Below are 13,214 nucleotides of genomic sequence, written 5' to 3' on the forward strand. Positions count from 1 at the left end.
TTGAGACCAGCCTGTAGAGACAAAACCCTGCCTCTACTAAAAACTCAGAAACTTAGCCAGGTGCAGTGGTGTACGCACCTGTAGTCCCACCAACTAGGAAGGCTGAGGCAGGAGAATCGTTTGAACTCAGGAGACGGAGGTTGCAATGAGCTGAGATCACACCACTGCATTCCAGCCTGGGCTACACAGCAAGACTCCATCTCAAAAAAAGAAAAAAAGATGATTACAAAACAAAAGGAAATGTGACAGTGGAATGGCCTGCTTAAGAGGTGACTCTCAGGCTCTCTGCAGGGAGCTGTGCACACCCTGCTGCAGATTTCTTGGGCTTTGTGTCTGTCTCAGAAAAACAGCTTCCTGAAGGCAGGGGTCAGCCTTGCCCACTGCGCCCTCCACAGCAGCTACTAAAATCCTGGCTGCACTGGAACCGTGCTCATGATGTCTCTATGGAGTGAGGAAGAAACCCCAACTTCCTCTTCTGTGAAATGGGGAGTGAATAAGCCTCTGTGCAGGATGGTCAGAGGAGTCAGTGAGTCAGAGCATGTGGAAGCATTCAACATTGCACCTGATACGTGGCAGGAATGCTGGATGTGCCACTCCCAACCCTGTGTTACCTGGCTGTGAGGCCATACAGGTCCAGCAGGGGTTTGCAGAGTCTCTTCTGTGCCCGTGAGAATGTGGTCTCAGCCCAGGACAGCACTGGTGGGCCACCTGGAGAGGGAGGGGACAGTGAGAGCTGTCTCGGTCGTCTTCAACTGCCAGCCACAGCCCCATCCTTGCTCTGACTCACCAGCTCCAGGGTGCCTTTCATGGCCCCCAGGGCTACCCTGATGGGCCTGGGACCCCCGTTGCCTGGCATCCTGGGCACCCAGGTCTGCAGCCGCCACATGGCCTCCTCTGTCCGCTCCTATGACACCTCCTTCAGGGGCCCAGCATCACCTCCAGGTAGGAGTCCTTCAGTGTGGCCAGGGGCCCTGCAACTGGCAGCCAACACCCACCATGAGGCCTCTGGGGAGATCAGAGGCCCAGCCCAGGCCTCAAGAAGACAGGGTCTCTTTCTGGGTAAAGATGGTGGGGGAGTGGGGGAAAAGGAATAGAGCAGCAGGCACTGGAGATTGTGGGTGAGTTGTCACAGCAGACCCGAACTGCCTCTGCATGGTCTGCTCATAGCTTGTCTGGGAACTTGGATTGAGGAAGGGTTCCACTCCTAGAAAGTGATACGGAGGCTCTCTGCACCTGAACTGTTTGCACAAACGTGGTTTATGCTGAACCCCTGCTTGCCTCCTAGAAGTCTGACAGTGTGGTCTGCACCAAGCAGCACCTGCCAATGGGGCAGCCCCACTAGACACCCTGTGTCACATAGTGCTAGGACAGCCAAGTGCATCCTGTGTGAAGGCGCTGGGACTGGGAGAGGACACTAGGTGCTGGCCCTGGTTCCCCCTGGACTCCGCCCCGGCCCCCTTCCCTGTACCAACACTCCTGCCTCCTGTCTCTGTAGTCAATGACAGCTCTGAACAGCACAGTGTGCCGAGTCATGGAGCACTCTTTCAAATTCACTGCCGTGTGGGTGGCCATGGGACTCTGGCACAGCAGAGAGGATATGGAGGTGACATTCAACAGCCAGTCAGAGGGATACCCACCCTGACGCTGGGCAGGGTCTTGGGGGCTCTGCACTGGGCCGGACATTAGCCCTGGATGATGGAGAGGCCAGAAGTTCTTAGTCCTGCCAAGAGGGCAGTAGCTGTGAGCGTTTAACGACCACACGGCCACAGAGAGCTCATCATGGAACCAGAAAGAGACGGTGCAGCAGTGAACTTCACAGAAACCAGGCTGTCCACTCAAAAGAAAGCAGGCGGAAGACTGGAGAAACCTAGGCAGCAGGCATAAGGGATATTAGCTTGGAGACCCTGTAAGAAGACGACGGCAGACAATAGAAAAAAAAGGTTGGGCCAGGCATGGTGGATGACACCTGTAATCCTACCACTTTAGGAGGCTGAGGCGGGCAGATCATGAGGTCAAGAGATCAAGACCATCCTGGCCAATATGGTGAAACCCCATCTCTACTAAAAATAGAAAAATTGGCTGGGCGTGGTGGCGCTCACCTGTAGTTCCAGCTACTTGGGATGCTGAGACAAGAATTGCTTGAACCCAGGAGGCAGAGGTTGCAGTGAGCCAAATTCGTGCCACAGCACTCCAATTTGGGCAACAGAGCAAGACTCCGTGTTAAAAAAAAAAAAAAAAAAAAAAAAGGCTATAGGTCTGTAAGAAGTAAGGCGGGGTCTCAACAGAGCTGGGCTGCAGGCCCGTGGGAAGCAAGGCCACCACTGTTTGAAACAGTGCCAGAGGCCAATGTGAGGGCTTAGGGCCCTGGACTGGGCATGGATTTTGGTGCAGGATTGAGCCCTCCCTCCCACACTCATATTCCAGCTCATTCCACAGCTGCTCCAGCCCCACCTGCAGCTGCTCCAGGTAAAGAGGCAGGTGCTGGGTCAGTGCCTGCCTGGCCTGGCTCTGGCCCCACAAGGTGGTGACCGCCCAACCACTCACCTGCATGGCCTCCAGCCCTGCCTGGGACAGCCGAAAGAGGAGGCCTGCCACGCCATCCAGGGTGCATGCCAGCTGTACCTGGGTAGGGAAGCCAAGGCAGAATCAGGGTGAGGTCCAGGGCATAGAGAGCTCCAGACCCTCCTTCCCGGGGTGGGATGCCTGGCAAGTGGGGGCTACAAGCCAGGCTAGAGAGGGAGCTCTCCACCCAATCCTTCTCCCCTGTGCCACCCACCAGGTGCTGGAAGCTTCTCACAGAGGCACCCAAGCCTTGAACCTTCTTTTCCAGCCAGGCTTGCACCTGGGAGCCAACTGCTGCAGTCCTGGACTGTTAGGACAGAGAAGAGGCTGGGACTCCCTCGGGGCCACATAGGAATGAAATAGACAAAAGGTCTCGGTGCCAGCGGCAGGTGCAGGCCTCACCCTGGGGCTGTGTGCTCTGGTTTCTGGGCACAGATGGACCCAAAGGGCTCAGGATTCCTGGCACTGTGGCCTCTGCCCAGAGAGAATGGTAACCCCTTCCCTGTGTCCCAATCCAGGCCCTCTCACCTCCACATGGCCCAGCAGGCACTCTTGGCTGCCGTACATAGCCAGCAGGAGGCTGTGGTTGGCAGCCTGCAAGGTCAGGTGTCCCAGGGGCTGGAAGGGCTGCCTGCCATCCTGGAACAGGACCTCCACCTCTGCTGACTGCCAGTGGGCACATGACCCCAGTACCACACTCTCTTCTCGGCCCCCTGGAGCCAGAAGGGGACCTGCTGGGGCACGCTTACGTTTCCAGCAGCCTCCTCCTCCACCGCTTTCCGTAGCTCCCTACTGCCTCAGGCCAAGCCTCAAAGCCCTAGGACAGGCGTCCCCAAACTTTTTACATGGGGCCAGTTCACTGTCCCTCAGACCGTTGGAGGGCCGCCACATACTGTGTTCCTCTCACTGACCACCAATGAAAGAGGTGCCCCTTCCTGAAGTGTGGCGAGGGGGCCGGATAAATGGCCTCAGGGGGCCGCATGCGGCCCGTGGGCCGTAGTTTGGGGACGCCTGCCCTAGGACTTGAGAACCTGGAGCTGCGCCACCTCAACCAACCCACTGAGCCACCTGAAGCCCCCACTTCTGTACCCTTCCCAGCAGCCTCACCTGACACGGCTATCAGTGAGGGATGCCATGCAGTCCTGACAGGGTTTCCTGAGCCTTTTTTTGAGACAGGGTCTCACTGTCACTGAGACGGGAGTGCAGTGGCACCATCGCAGCTGGGACACAGGAGTACACCACCTCACCAGGCTTTAAGTAGAGATGGGAGTCTTACTATGTTGCCAAGGCTGGTCTCGAACCCCTGAGCTGAAGCGATCCTCCTGTCTTGGCCTCCCAAAGTGCTGGGATTATAGGTGTGAGCCCCTGGGCCCAGTCCTGACTTCTGAAATCTTAATGCCCAGACCCTTTCTTGAGCCAATGGGGGCCATGACCCAGTGAGCCGAGCTGGGACCCAGCTACCTCTCACTTTCCTCCTGGGACACACAAGCCTGGAGACAGCTTGGAGCCCTGGACATGGACAGCCTCACTTTCTGCTCCCTGTTGTCCACATTTCCCTCCAACTGGACTGGGCTGCTAGAATCTGAGGTGGAGACACATCCCAGTAGACCAACCTGCTGAGCTTCAGAGCCGCGAAGCTGGGAGCGGGAGGGCAAAGTCCTGAGTGGAGTCTGTCCCTGGTCTCTGTCTCCTGCCAGCCCCAGGCTTAGGAAGAGGCTGGCTGAGGAGGCTGCAGTCAGGCCTGTAGGAAACAAAGGGAAGGCACAATAACCACACCCAATCTCCAGGGCACCAGGTTCTCTGTGCCACATCCCTCCCGAAAGGCTCCCAGTGCCTCATGACAGAAAGCACCTATGAGAATACTCAGGGCCCGGCACAGTGGCTCATTCCTGTAATCCCAACACTTTAGAAGGCTAAGGTGAGCAAATCACTTGAGCCCACAAGTTTGAGACCAGCCTGGGCAACATGGCAAAACCCCGCCTCTACCAAAAACACAAAAATTAGCCAGTCCCTTAGCAAATAGATTTAAACAATTTTTTAAATATCCATCTAGGCCAGGCACGGTGACTCACGCCTGTAATCTCAGCACTGTGGGGGGCCCAGGGAGGTGGATCATGGATCACGAGGTCAGGAGCTCGAGACCATCCTGTCTAACCCGGTAAAACGCTGTCTCTACTAAAAATACAAAAAATTAGCCAGGTGTAGTGGCACACACCTGTAGTTGTAGCTACTTGAGAGACTGAGGCAGAAAAATCACTTGAACTGGGAGGCAGAGGTTGCAGTGAGCCAAGATGGCACCACTGCACTTCAGCCTGGGTGACAGAGTGAGACTCTTTCTCCAAAAATAAAAAATAAGAAAAAAACCATCTAGGAGCCCACCAACCAAGCAGCAGCCTTCACAGGCCAACTTAGAGGTGGCTTCCCAGGCCCCACCCAGATACTCTGATTTAATTGGTTTGAGGGGGCACCCCGGGCATTTGTGTTACTAACATTTGCAGTTCCCCAGTGTTTCTGCCAACAGCCCAGGCTTTCTGAGTTCGCATAGGAACCGCTGCAAAGGTCTAAGCAAGTTAAAGGAGATGCAGGTAACACCTGGCATAACACCCCAGGCACTGAACAGTTTACGTAAATCCCTGCAGGCGCCTATCCTTGGGGCATGGCAGGGAACAGGACCAAGACAGGTGTCTAGAATGGGGTTGGGGAGAGGCTCAGAGGTCCCAAGAGAACACAAGCCTGCAGGAGGCCCTGCGGGGGAAGGAGCCTCAGCTACCCCGTATTCTACTCCAGACACTGCAGCTAAGAAGCTGTGCACCCTTCAGTAAGGGCGGCACCCTCTCTGGGCCTCAGCTCCAAGGTCTGTAAAACATACAGAACAATGGTTCACAAAACTTAGAAGGACTTAAAAGTGTGTGTGTGTGTGTACGTGTACACGTGTCTGTTATGGGTTGAATTTGGTTCCTCACATATGTTGAAGTGAACCCCCATACCCGTGAATGTGGTGTTATTTAGAAATAGATTTTTTTGCAAATGTCAAGTTAAGATGGGGCCACAGTGGATGAAGGTAGGCCACACACCCAATGAATGCTGTTCCCAGAAGGCCACCACGTGGGACAGCCAGAGACTGGTACAATGCCACCATAGCCAAGCATTGCCGGCAGCGACCAGAAGCTAGAGGTGGTAGAGAAGGATCCTCCCTAGGACTTTCAGAGGCAATGTGGCCCTGCTGACAACTTGATATTGGACTTCTGGTCTCTAGAACTGTGATATCAAACGTGTGTTGCATTAAGCCCTCTAGTTGGTGGCAATTTAGTACAGTAGCTCTTGGAACTTAATGCAGCGTGCTTGCTAAACGTGCAGAAGCACAACTGATCTCTGAGGAGATCCAAGTTGGTAAGAAGGTACAGCCTAAGACTCCTGTGGAATTTCACAGAGCACAATGTGATCCTGCCAGGCAGGTGGGGGCAGGGGACAGTCTGCAGACCACACAGAGTCGGCCTCAGCCCTGCTGGCTATCACTGAAGAGTGAGGGCCCCACATGCCTCTGTGCAGCCTGGGAGAGTGCCTGACCTCCCTGAATCTGTCCCTCATCTTTCCTGGGCTCACTGGGTTGTGGTGAGGAACAAAGGCTGAGAAAGCCTCTGACCACTCCACAGATCCCAGAATGGAGCCAATGAGGAGGTACCGGAACAGCTGTCCCAAATAAATCTGGGACACGGAAGCAAGACCAGTCACTTGCTGAGTGTCCACCACAGGCTCATTCCCAGGCATCTGGTTCCATCGGGCATGGGGCTTACAGATCTGGGAGCAGCCAGGAGCCTGGGTGGGAAACGGGAAGTGACCATCAGTCCCAGAGAACAAGAAGCTTGGAAGGAGAAGCTCCTTTGAAATGGCCACAGCTGCTGGACTATCAAGCCACAAATGCCATCCTCATCCAGCTCCAGATGCCAGGAAGGGAGGGAATTCCCTTCTCACAAGCACCTACTATGTGCAGATGTACAAATGTCTGTTTTCCTCCTAAGAATTCTGCAAGGGAGATGTTAGATGTTCTTATTCGACAGTGGGGAAGACAGGCTCAGCAAAGGAAGTCACAAGGTCAAGTTCACCCAGCCAGGGAGACAGAGGAGGCCAATGGAAACACTGAGAGCACCTGCTGTGTCACTTGCCTTGGCTATGCAGGCAGTGGGAACTGCTATCCTGATCCTCAAAAACCACCCTATGAAATACCTGATCCAAGATGAGGAAACATGTTCAAAGATGTTCCTTGCTGGGATCACCTGGCCAGGTCAGGGCAGAGTAGGCATTGGAGGCAAACTCTGCCTTTTCGCAGGGCTGCTGGGAGGCAGGAAGGGGAGGAGATGGGGCCAATAATGGCTAATGACAGCAAATACTTACATAGTGGCAGTTTTCCATCAGGCACTGCTCTAAGCAATCTATGCCTATGAACGTATGTGATCTTTTCAATATTAACCCCACTGGAGATAGGGCCAGTGCAATTATGACCATTTTACAGGGGAGGAAACTCAGGTGCCAGGAGGCAGCTGGGCTCAGATTCAAACTTAGGCAGCTCAGCTACTACCTCCGTTATAGGAAGGGCTGGGTGTTGGGCCGGTAGAGGAGCTGATTTGTCTTGGCGCCAAGCCTAGCCTGGGGTTCAGCAGGTGTTCCCTGCACCCAGAGTGATGCTCTGGCCCCATCCAGGGTGCTCATCTGCAGTTCCTCAGGTGGCCACTAGATGGCGAGGATGCGCAGGCAGTGAGGACCTGCTGGCCAGGGAGGAACGGGAAGGAAGTCCGGGCATCTTGCCCAGGGACTATCAGCCTGGTCCTGGCCGCCCACCTCCAGCTCCCTGGAGAATTCAGGCAAATGAGAGCTGCTGTGGTTTTGGAGGGTCAGGCTGAGGTGCAGGCCGTGGTCTGGGGCTGGGGCGAGGCCCAGTGGGAATGCAGCAGGAGCCCACCCTGGCCCAGGATGTGCTCCCCGGAGATCAAGAGGGCCTAGGATGAAAGAGTCTGGGTGTCAGGCAGACACGGTCGGGGGGCGAGGGGGAGGGCGGTAAGAGCTGCTTCTCACCATCCCCTGCACCTGGAATATCACAGCAGCTGTCACCTCCCAGCCTCCACACCTGCCCCTGCCCCAGCTAACCTCTAAGAAACACAAATCAGGGCCGGGTTCGGTGGCTTACACCTGTAATCCCAGCACTTTGGGAGGCCGAGGTGGGTGGATCACGAGGTCAGTTCAAGACCAGCCTGACCAAAAATTAGCCGGGCATGGTGGCGCTCGCTTATAATCCCAGCCACTCAGGAGGCTGAGGCAGGAAAATTCCTTGAACCTGGGAGGCGGAGGTTGCAGTGAGCTGAGATTGCACCACTGCACTACAGCCTGGGTTACAGAGCGAAACTATTTGTCTCAGGAAAAAAAAAAAAAAAAAAGCAAATCAGACATTATCCCTTGCACTTAAGAGAAGCCAGGCTCTGGCATGGCCTGTGGACTGTTTTGTCTTCCCAACCTTACCTCCCTCGCTCCCTCCATAAGGGCTGCCCCATGGTCCTCAAGACAAAGTCCTGCCTCAGGCACTTGCCCTCTGCAGGGCTCACCCTCACCAGTGAGGCCCCTTTTCCAACACCCTGCCCCCTCTCCCTCCTTCCTCCCTGCACAGCATTTACCACGCCCTGACCACAGACCAAACAGCTCTAGTTTGCTGTATCTTCCTGGCCCCACTGGAATGTACCACCCAGGAGGCCGGCATCTGGGCTGTCTCTTTCACTACCCAGTCCCTGAACCTAGAGCACAGCCTGGTATAGGTAAAACACATACATGTTTTCTGAATGAACAGAGGAATAGATAAGGGGTGGGAAACGATGGTTCAGCGCTGAATCTGGCTCACTACCAACTCTTACAAATACTTTTACTGGAATACAGCCATATGCATTCACTTATATATCATCCATAGCTGCTTTCACAAGACAGTGGTGGAGTTGGTAGTTGAAACAGAGACTGGATGGTTCATAAAGCCTAAAATATTTACTGTGTCCCTTTACAGAAGAGTGTGGATCCTGTGGATGCATGGATGGATGGTAGGTGGATGATGATAGATGGATGGTGGAGGGATGGAGAGATGCAAGGGTGGGAGGGCAGAAATAGGGAGATGGATGAAAGATGGGAAGGAGGAAGGAAGGATGGGTGAATGCATGGATGGGTGGGTGGATAAAAGAACCAATGAACCCGCTACCAACCACAGGAGGGGAAAGGGGTTGAGGAAAAGGGGTACCAACACCTCTCTTCTGAGGCAATCGTGACAACAGCAATGCTAACTTCTTTGCCAGGCACCAAGGCTGAGCATTCCTGCATTACATCTCTCTTAACTCTCACCATCACCCTACATCCTGGAACCTGCTGCTGCTTCCATTCCTCAGATGAAACACTGGAAGCTCAGAGAGGAGATTTGCCCTGCCCAGTCACCCAGCAGGCAAATGGCAGAGCCACCATGCTGGTGTCTGGCTGCCTCGCTCACACCCCTGCCTTCTGCGGGCACCACCGTCTGTACTGCCCCATCACCATGGGTCCCTGGTCCTCCAGCTGCCCCCTTGCCCTGGGCAAACTCACCCTGCGCAGATCACAGGCCCCCAGGTGGAGGGAGTGCTGCAGCCAGTGTGCGTAGTCTGTACGTCTCCCCAGAAGCTGTGCCGGGCACAAGAGGCCCTGAGGATGTGCTCCAACATGGCCTCCATGATGATCTTGCCTGGCTAAGATGGCCGATGCCTCTGGAATGAGAGATCCCATGTGTCAGGGGCTCATCGTGTAAGAGAATGCCCATGGCCAGCTGCAGGTGGAGACCCTCACCTAGCAAGAACGTGTCCCAGGAATCCACCGTCAGAGCCCTCATCAGCCACAGCACTCCCTTAACACTCTGGTGCAGTATTTTCTTTCTTTCTTTTTTTTTTTTTTTTTTTTTTTTTTTTTTTTTTTGAGACAGAGTCTTGCTCTGTAGCCCAAGCTGGAATGCAGTGGCATAATCTCAGCTCACTGCAACCTCCACCTCCCAGGTGCAAGTGATTCTCCCAGATAGCCGAGGCTACAGGTGTACATCACCACGCCCAGCTAAAAATTTTTGTATTCTTAGTAGAGACAGCGTTTCACCATGTTGGCCAGGCTGGTCTCAAACTCCTGACTTCAAGTGATTCCCTGCCTCAGCCTCCCAAAGTGGTGGGATTGCAGGCGTGAGCCACTGCACCCTGACCATGGCAGGATTTCTGCTGTGAGCACTTAGGGGGATGGGCCTCAGAGCCCCAGGAACCCAGATTCGAGGCCCAGAAGAGGAGGGGGCTTCCAGGGCCAGTTCTCCCCAGTTCTCCATGGGCGGGTTCCTGCCCGAGGCTCTGCAGAACAGTGCTCGGCCCCATGAGGAGCCCATTAGGTAGTGATGCTGGTGGAGACCTGGTCCCTGATGATGCCTCCATGAACCTGAGCTCCCGATCTCCCTCTGCCCTCTCCTGAGAAGCCCACTGACACCCACCTCCTTCCCCATCTGTTTCCAGCATCTCATGTTAGAAACACATGCTTTCCTTGTCTTCCAGAGCCCTCACCACATCCCAGGTAGGAAGGAAGTATTGTGCCCATTTCACAGGTGAGAAAACCAAGGTGCACAGCAGGGAAGTGAGTTGCCCAGGGTCCCACAAGCCCTGGAACTCAAGACCACACAGTCCCAGAGTGGGGCACTCCTGCAGCATGTGGAGCCGTGTGGGGGTTCCCTGCCTAGACACTGCTCCCCAGGCCTCACCTTGTATGTCAGGTTCTACTGCATGTGCTGTTGGCCCCAGGATAGGTAGAGCTGTTTAATGAACACTCCTGGGTTCTGTGTTATGGCCCTGCAGGCCTGGAGGGGCTACAGGCCCCTAAGTTTCCTGGAGCAGATAGGGAAGAGAATAGGAGACATGACCTGGGAGGCGGGGCAGCCGAGAAGCCTGGAGCAAAGGGAGCCCCACACTGGGCACAGCGGCCAGACCCCACATACCTGTCCCAGGGAGGCAGCCAGGCAGCCATCCCAGGCAGTGCTGTGTGCTGAGAACCTGTCAGCCCAGGCGAGCTGCAGAGTCGCAGGCTGTCTTCTGTTCCAGGTGAACTGTACCTGTGTTGAGATGGGAGGGCAGTGGTGGGGTTAAGGGGGAGACTCGGGGGAGAAAGGCTAATGGCACCCCCAGATTCCATCTCTCTTGGGAAATGAGAGGCTAGGGAGGATGGAGAAGCTGACACCGCCCCCTTGCAATATCCCTGTAGAGGAATTAGGATGGAGGGTGAAGAGATTGCCCAGCCCCTCATCTCTGGAAGAGCCCAGAGCTGTTCCCAGGCTGCAGAGTGAAAGCATCTAGATTGAAAAAACGCCTCATCCCCAACACCCAGACTCAGCATTTCCAAAAGCAGAAAGCAATCGCGGGCCTCCAGGCCCAGCAGGATCTGTCCCTGCCCATCTGACCTCATCTCCTGGTCATCCGCCCCTGTCTTATTCCCCTTCCAGCTCTCCCCGAAGCACCAGGCTCCTTCCCACCACAGAGGCCTTTGCACATGCTTTTCCTGCCTCCTGCAGTGCTGCTTCTGCAGCTTTTCGCAAGCCTGGTCCTTCCCATCTCAGTGCTGCCTCCCCCATGAGGCCCTTACTGACCACCCGCCTACAGTAGCTCCCACACCCACCTGCCCAGTTACTCTCAATCTTATGTACTCTTTTTTTTTTTTTTTTTTTTTTTTTTTTTTTCCTCCAAGATGGAGTCTCACTGTCTCCCATGTTGGAATACAATGGCACGATCTTGGCTCGCTGCAACCTCTGCCTCCAGGGCTCAAGCGATTTTCCTGCCTCAGCCTCCCAAGTAGCTGTGATTGCAGGTGTGCACCACCATGCCCAGCTAATCTTTTGTATTTTTAGTAGACAGGGTTTTGCCATGTTGGCCAGGCTGGTCTCAAACTCCTGACCTCAAGTGATTCACCTGTCTCGACCTCCCAAAGTCCTTGGATTACAGGCGTGAGCCAGTGCGCCCAGCCCATCTTTACTGCTTTATGGTGCTTACCACACCTTCTGATTTTTAAATTCATTCCTTGGCTTGAATTCTGGAGAGCACCTTCTGCCTGCACACAACTGGCATATTGTCCTCCCTTTCATAGATGGAAAAACCAAAGACTCAGAGAGGCGATGGGAGACGCCAGAGGCCACCTAGCCAGATGGGGTGCCCAGCTGCTCACTCAGTCCCCAAAGCTACCTCTAAACAGGCAACTATAAATGAATTGGAGACAACCAGACCTGTTTCCCATGTTAAAATGTGAGCTGTCTGCAAACACTGCATGGTATACAGTAGGTGCTTAATGAGGTACTGATAAAGCAACAACTGAATGAAGGACCCTGGAGATCCCAGGCTTCAGGGAGCTGTGATTCTGGAGAAGTCCTTGTCACCGATGAACACAGTCTCCTCCTACCTGAGGTGCCCAGCGCCCCCAGGCTCAGCCACATAGCTCCTGGCTCCTGGCTCCTGCCCCCGCCAAGGGCGCCCAGGACATCCTTGCTCACCTGCCGGCTCAGCCTGCCACCTCTGTTCTCAGCAAGGCCACTGGCCTCAGCTTGCCACCAGGAGACATTGAATGGGTGAGCCAGGGCCAGGCGGGCAGCCAGCTTACTCTTCCCCAGCCATAGGGAGAAAGAGACCAGCACCTGGGGAGGGGGACAGACTCAGCCAGGAGCCTTACCCAGACAGGCTGCACCTCTTTCCCACCTGCACAGACCACCGTCTCCATCAAGGTCAAGGCTGCAGGGACAGATGGCATTGAGCACAAACCGAGCCCTGTGCAAGGCCCTGGGAGAGCTCAGCCCGTTTCTCAGAGGAGGACATCGAGGCTTGGAGAGGATTGGATGAACACATGACAGATGAAACTGGAGGTCGCCCTCCTCTTCCACTGTCTTCCCTAGCTCTGTGGCTCCAGGCAGGTCACACCATCTCTAAGTCCTTCAATTTCATCATCTGAACACGGGGCTATTAATAGCACTGAGCAGATTGGAGGCTGAGGTGTGGGTTGACCCACAGCACCTATCATGGGATAAGTATTCAGGGCCTGTCAGCCACCGTCACTGCCGTGCCTGTCAAGGTGTTGTAAAGACCCAGGTCTCCTGCTGCCCTTCTAGTGAGACTGGGACATGGTGCAGCCTTCTCAGCCCCAGGTAAAATTCCTCCAGCAGGGGAGGGCCCCAAGGACCCTGCTCAGCCTGCAGGGTGGAGTTCAGCCCTGACACCTACCTGGTTCCTGCCATCCCAGCTGACAACCAGGCCCTCCCGGTGGCTGCTTCTCGAATGCTCTGAGGACAGGTGGAGGCTGCAGTGTCGAGGCAGGGAGAGGGGCAGCAGGTGGGTGAACTCCACTAGGCGGGGGAGTACACACACAAAGGCTAGGCCATGTGAGCTGAGGTCAGCAGCTCCAGCCCCAGTGTCGTTCAGAGGACTCTCAGCTGCCACCGCTGCCAGCTCAGGCAGGTGTCCACTCGGGGCCACACACCCAGATAATTTTCACAAAATTTTGAAGCTATGTGCTCACTCTGTCACCATTACCACTTGACACCCTGCACTGTCCCTATGGGAATACCCATTACAATGAGACTTCAAGGCTTCTCCAGGAGGTGA

At 55.0% G+C, this 13,214-nt stretch overlaps 1 protein-coding gene across 1 annotated transcript in view; it reads left to right on the forward strand.

Annotated features, from left to right (window-relative positions):
• LOC141580517 (uncharacterized) overlaps nucleotides 1-11,265 on the forward strand; it is a 52,194-nt gene extending 40,929 nt beyond the window's left edge. Inside the window, exons 3-4 of the mRNA XM_074381580.1 lie at nucleotides 8,603-8,636; nucleotides 8,886-11,265. Of these exons, the coding sequence (XP_074237681.1) occupies nucleotides 8,603-8,636; nucleotides 8,886-9,220 (369 nt within the window). The 3' untranslated portion in view covers nucleotides 9,221-11,265. The remainder of the gene's footprint in view (nucleotides 1-8,602; nucleotides 8,637-8,885) is intronic.
• The last annotated feature ends 1,949 nt before the right edge of the window (nucleotides 11,266-13,214 follow it).

This window comes from Saimiri boliviensis, chromosome 12, assembly GCF_048565385.1.
Source record: "Saimiri boliviensis isolate mSaiBol1 chromosome 12, mSaiBol1.pri, whole genome shotgun sequence".
Classification (NCBI taxonomy): Eukaryota; Metazoa; Chordata; class Mammalia; order Primates; family Cebidae; genus Saimiri; species Saimiri boliviensis.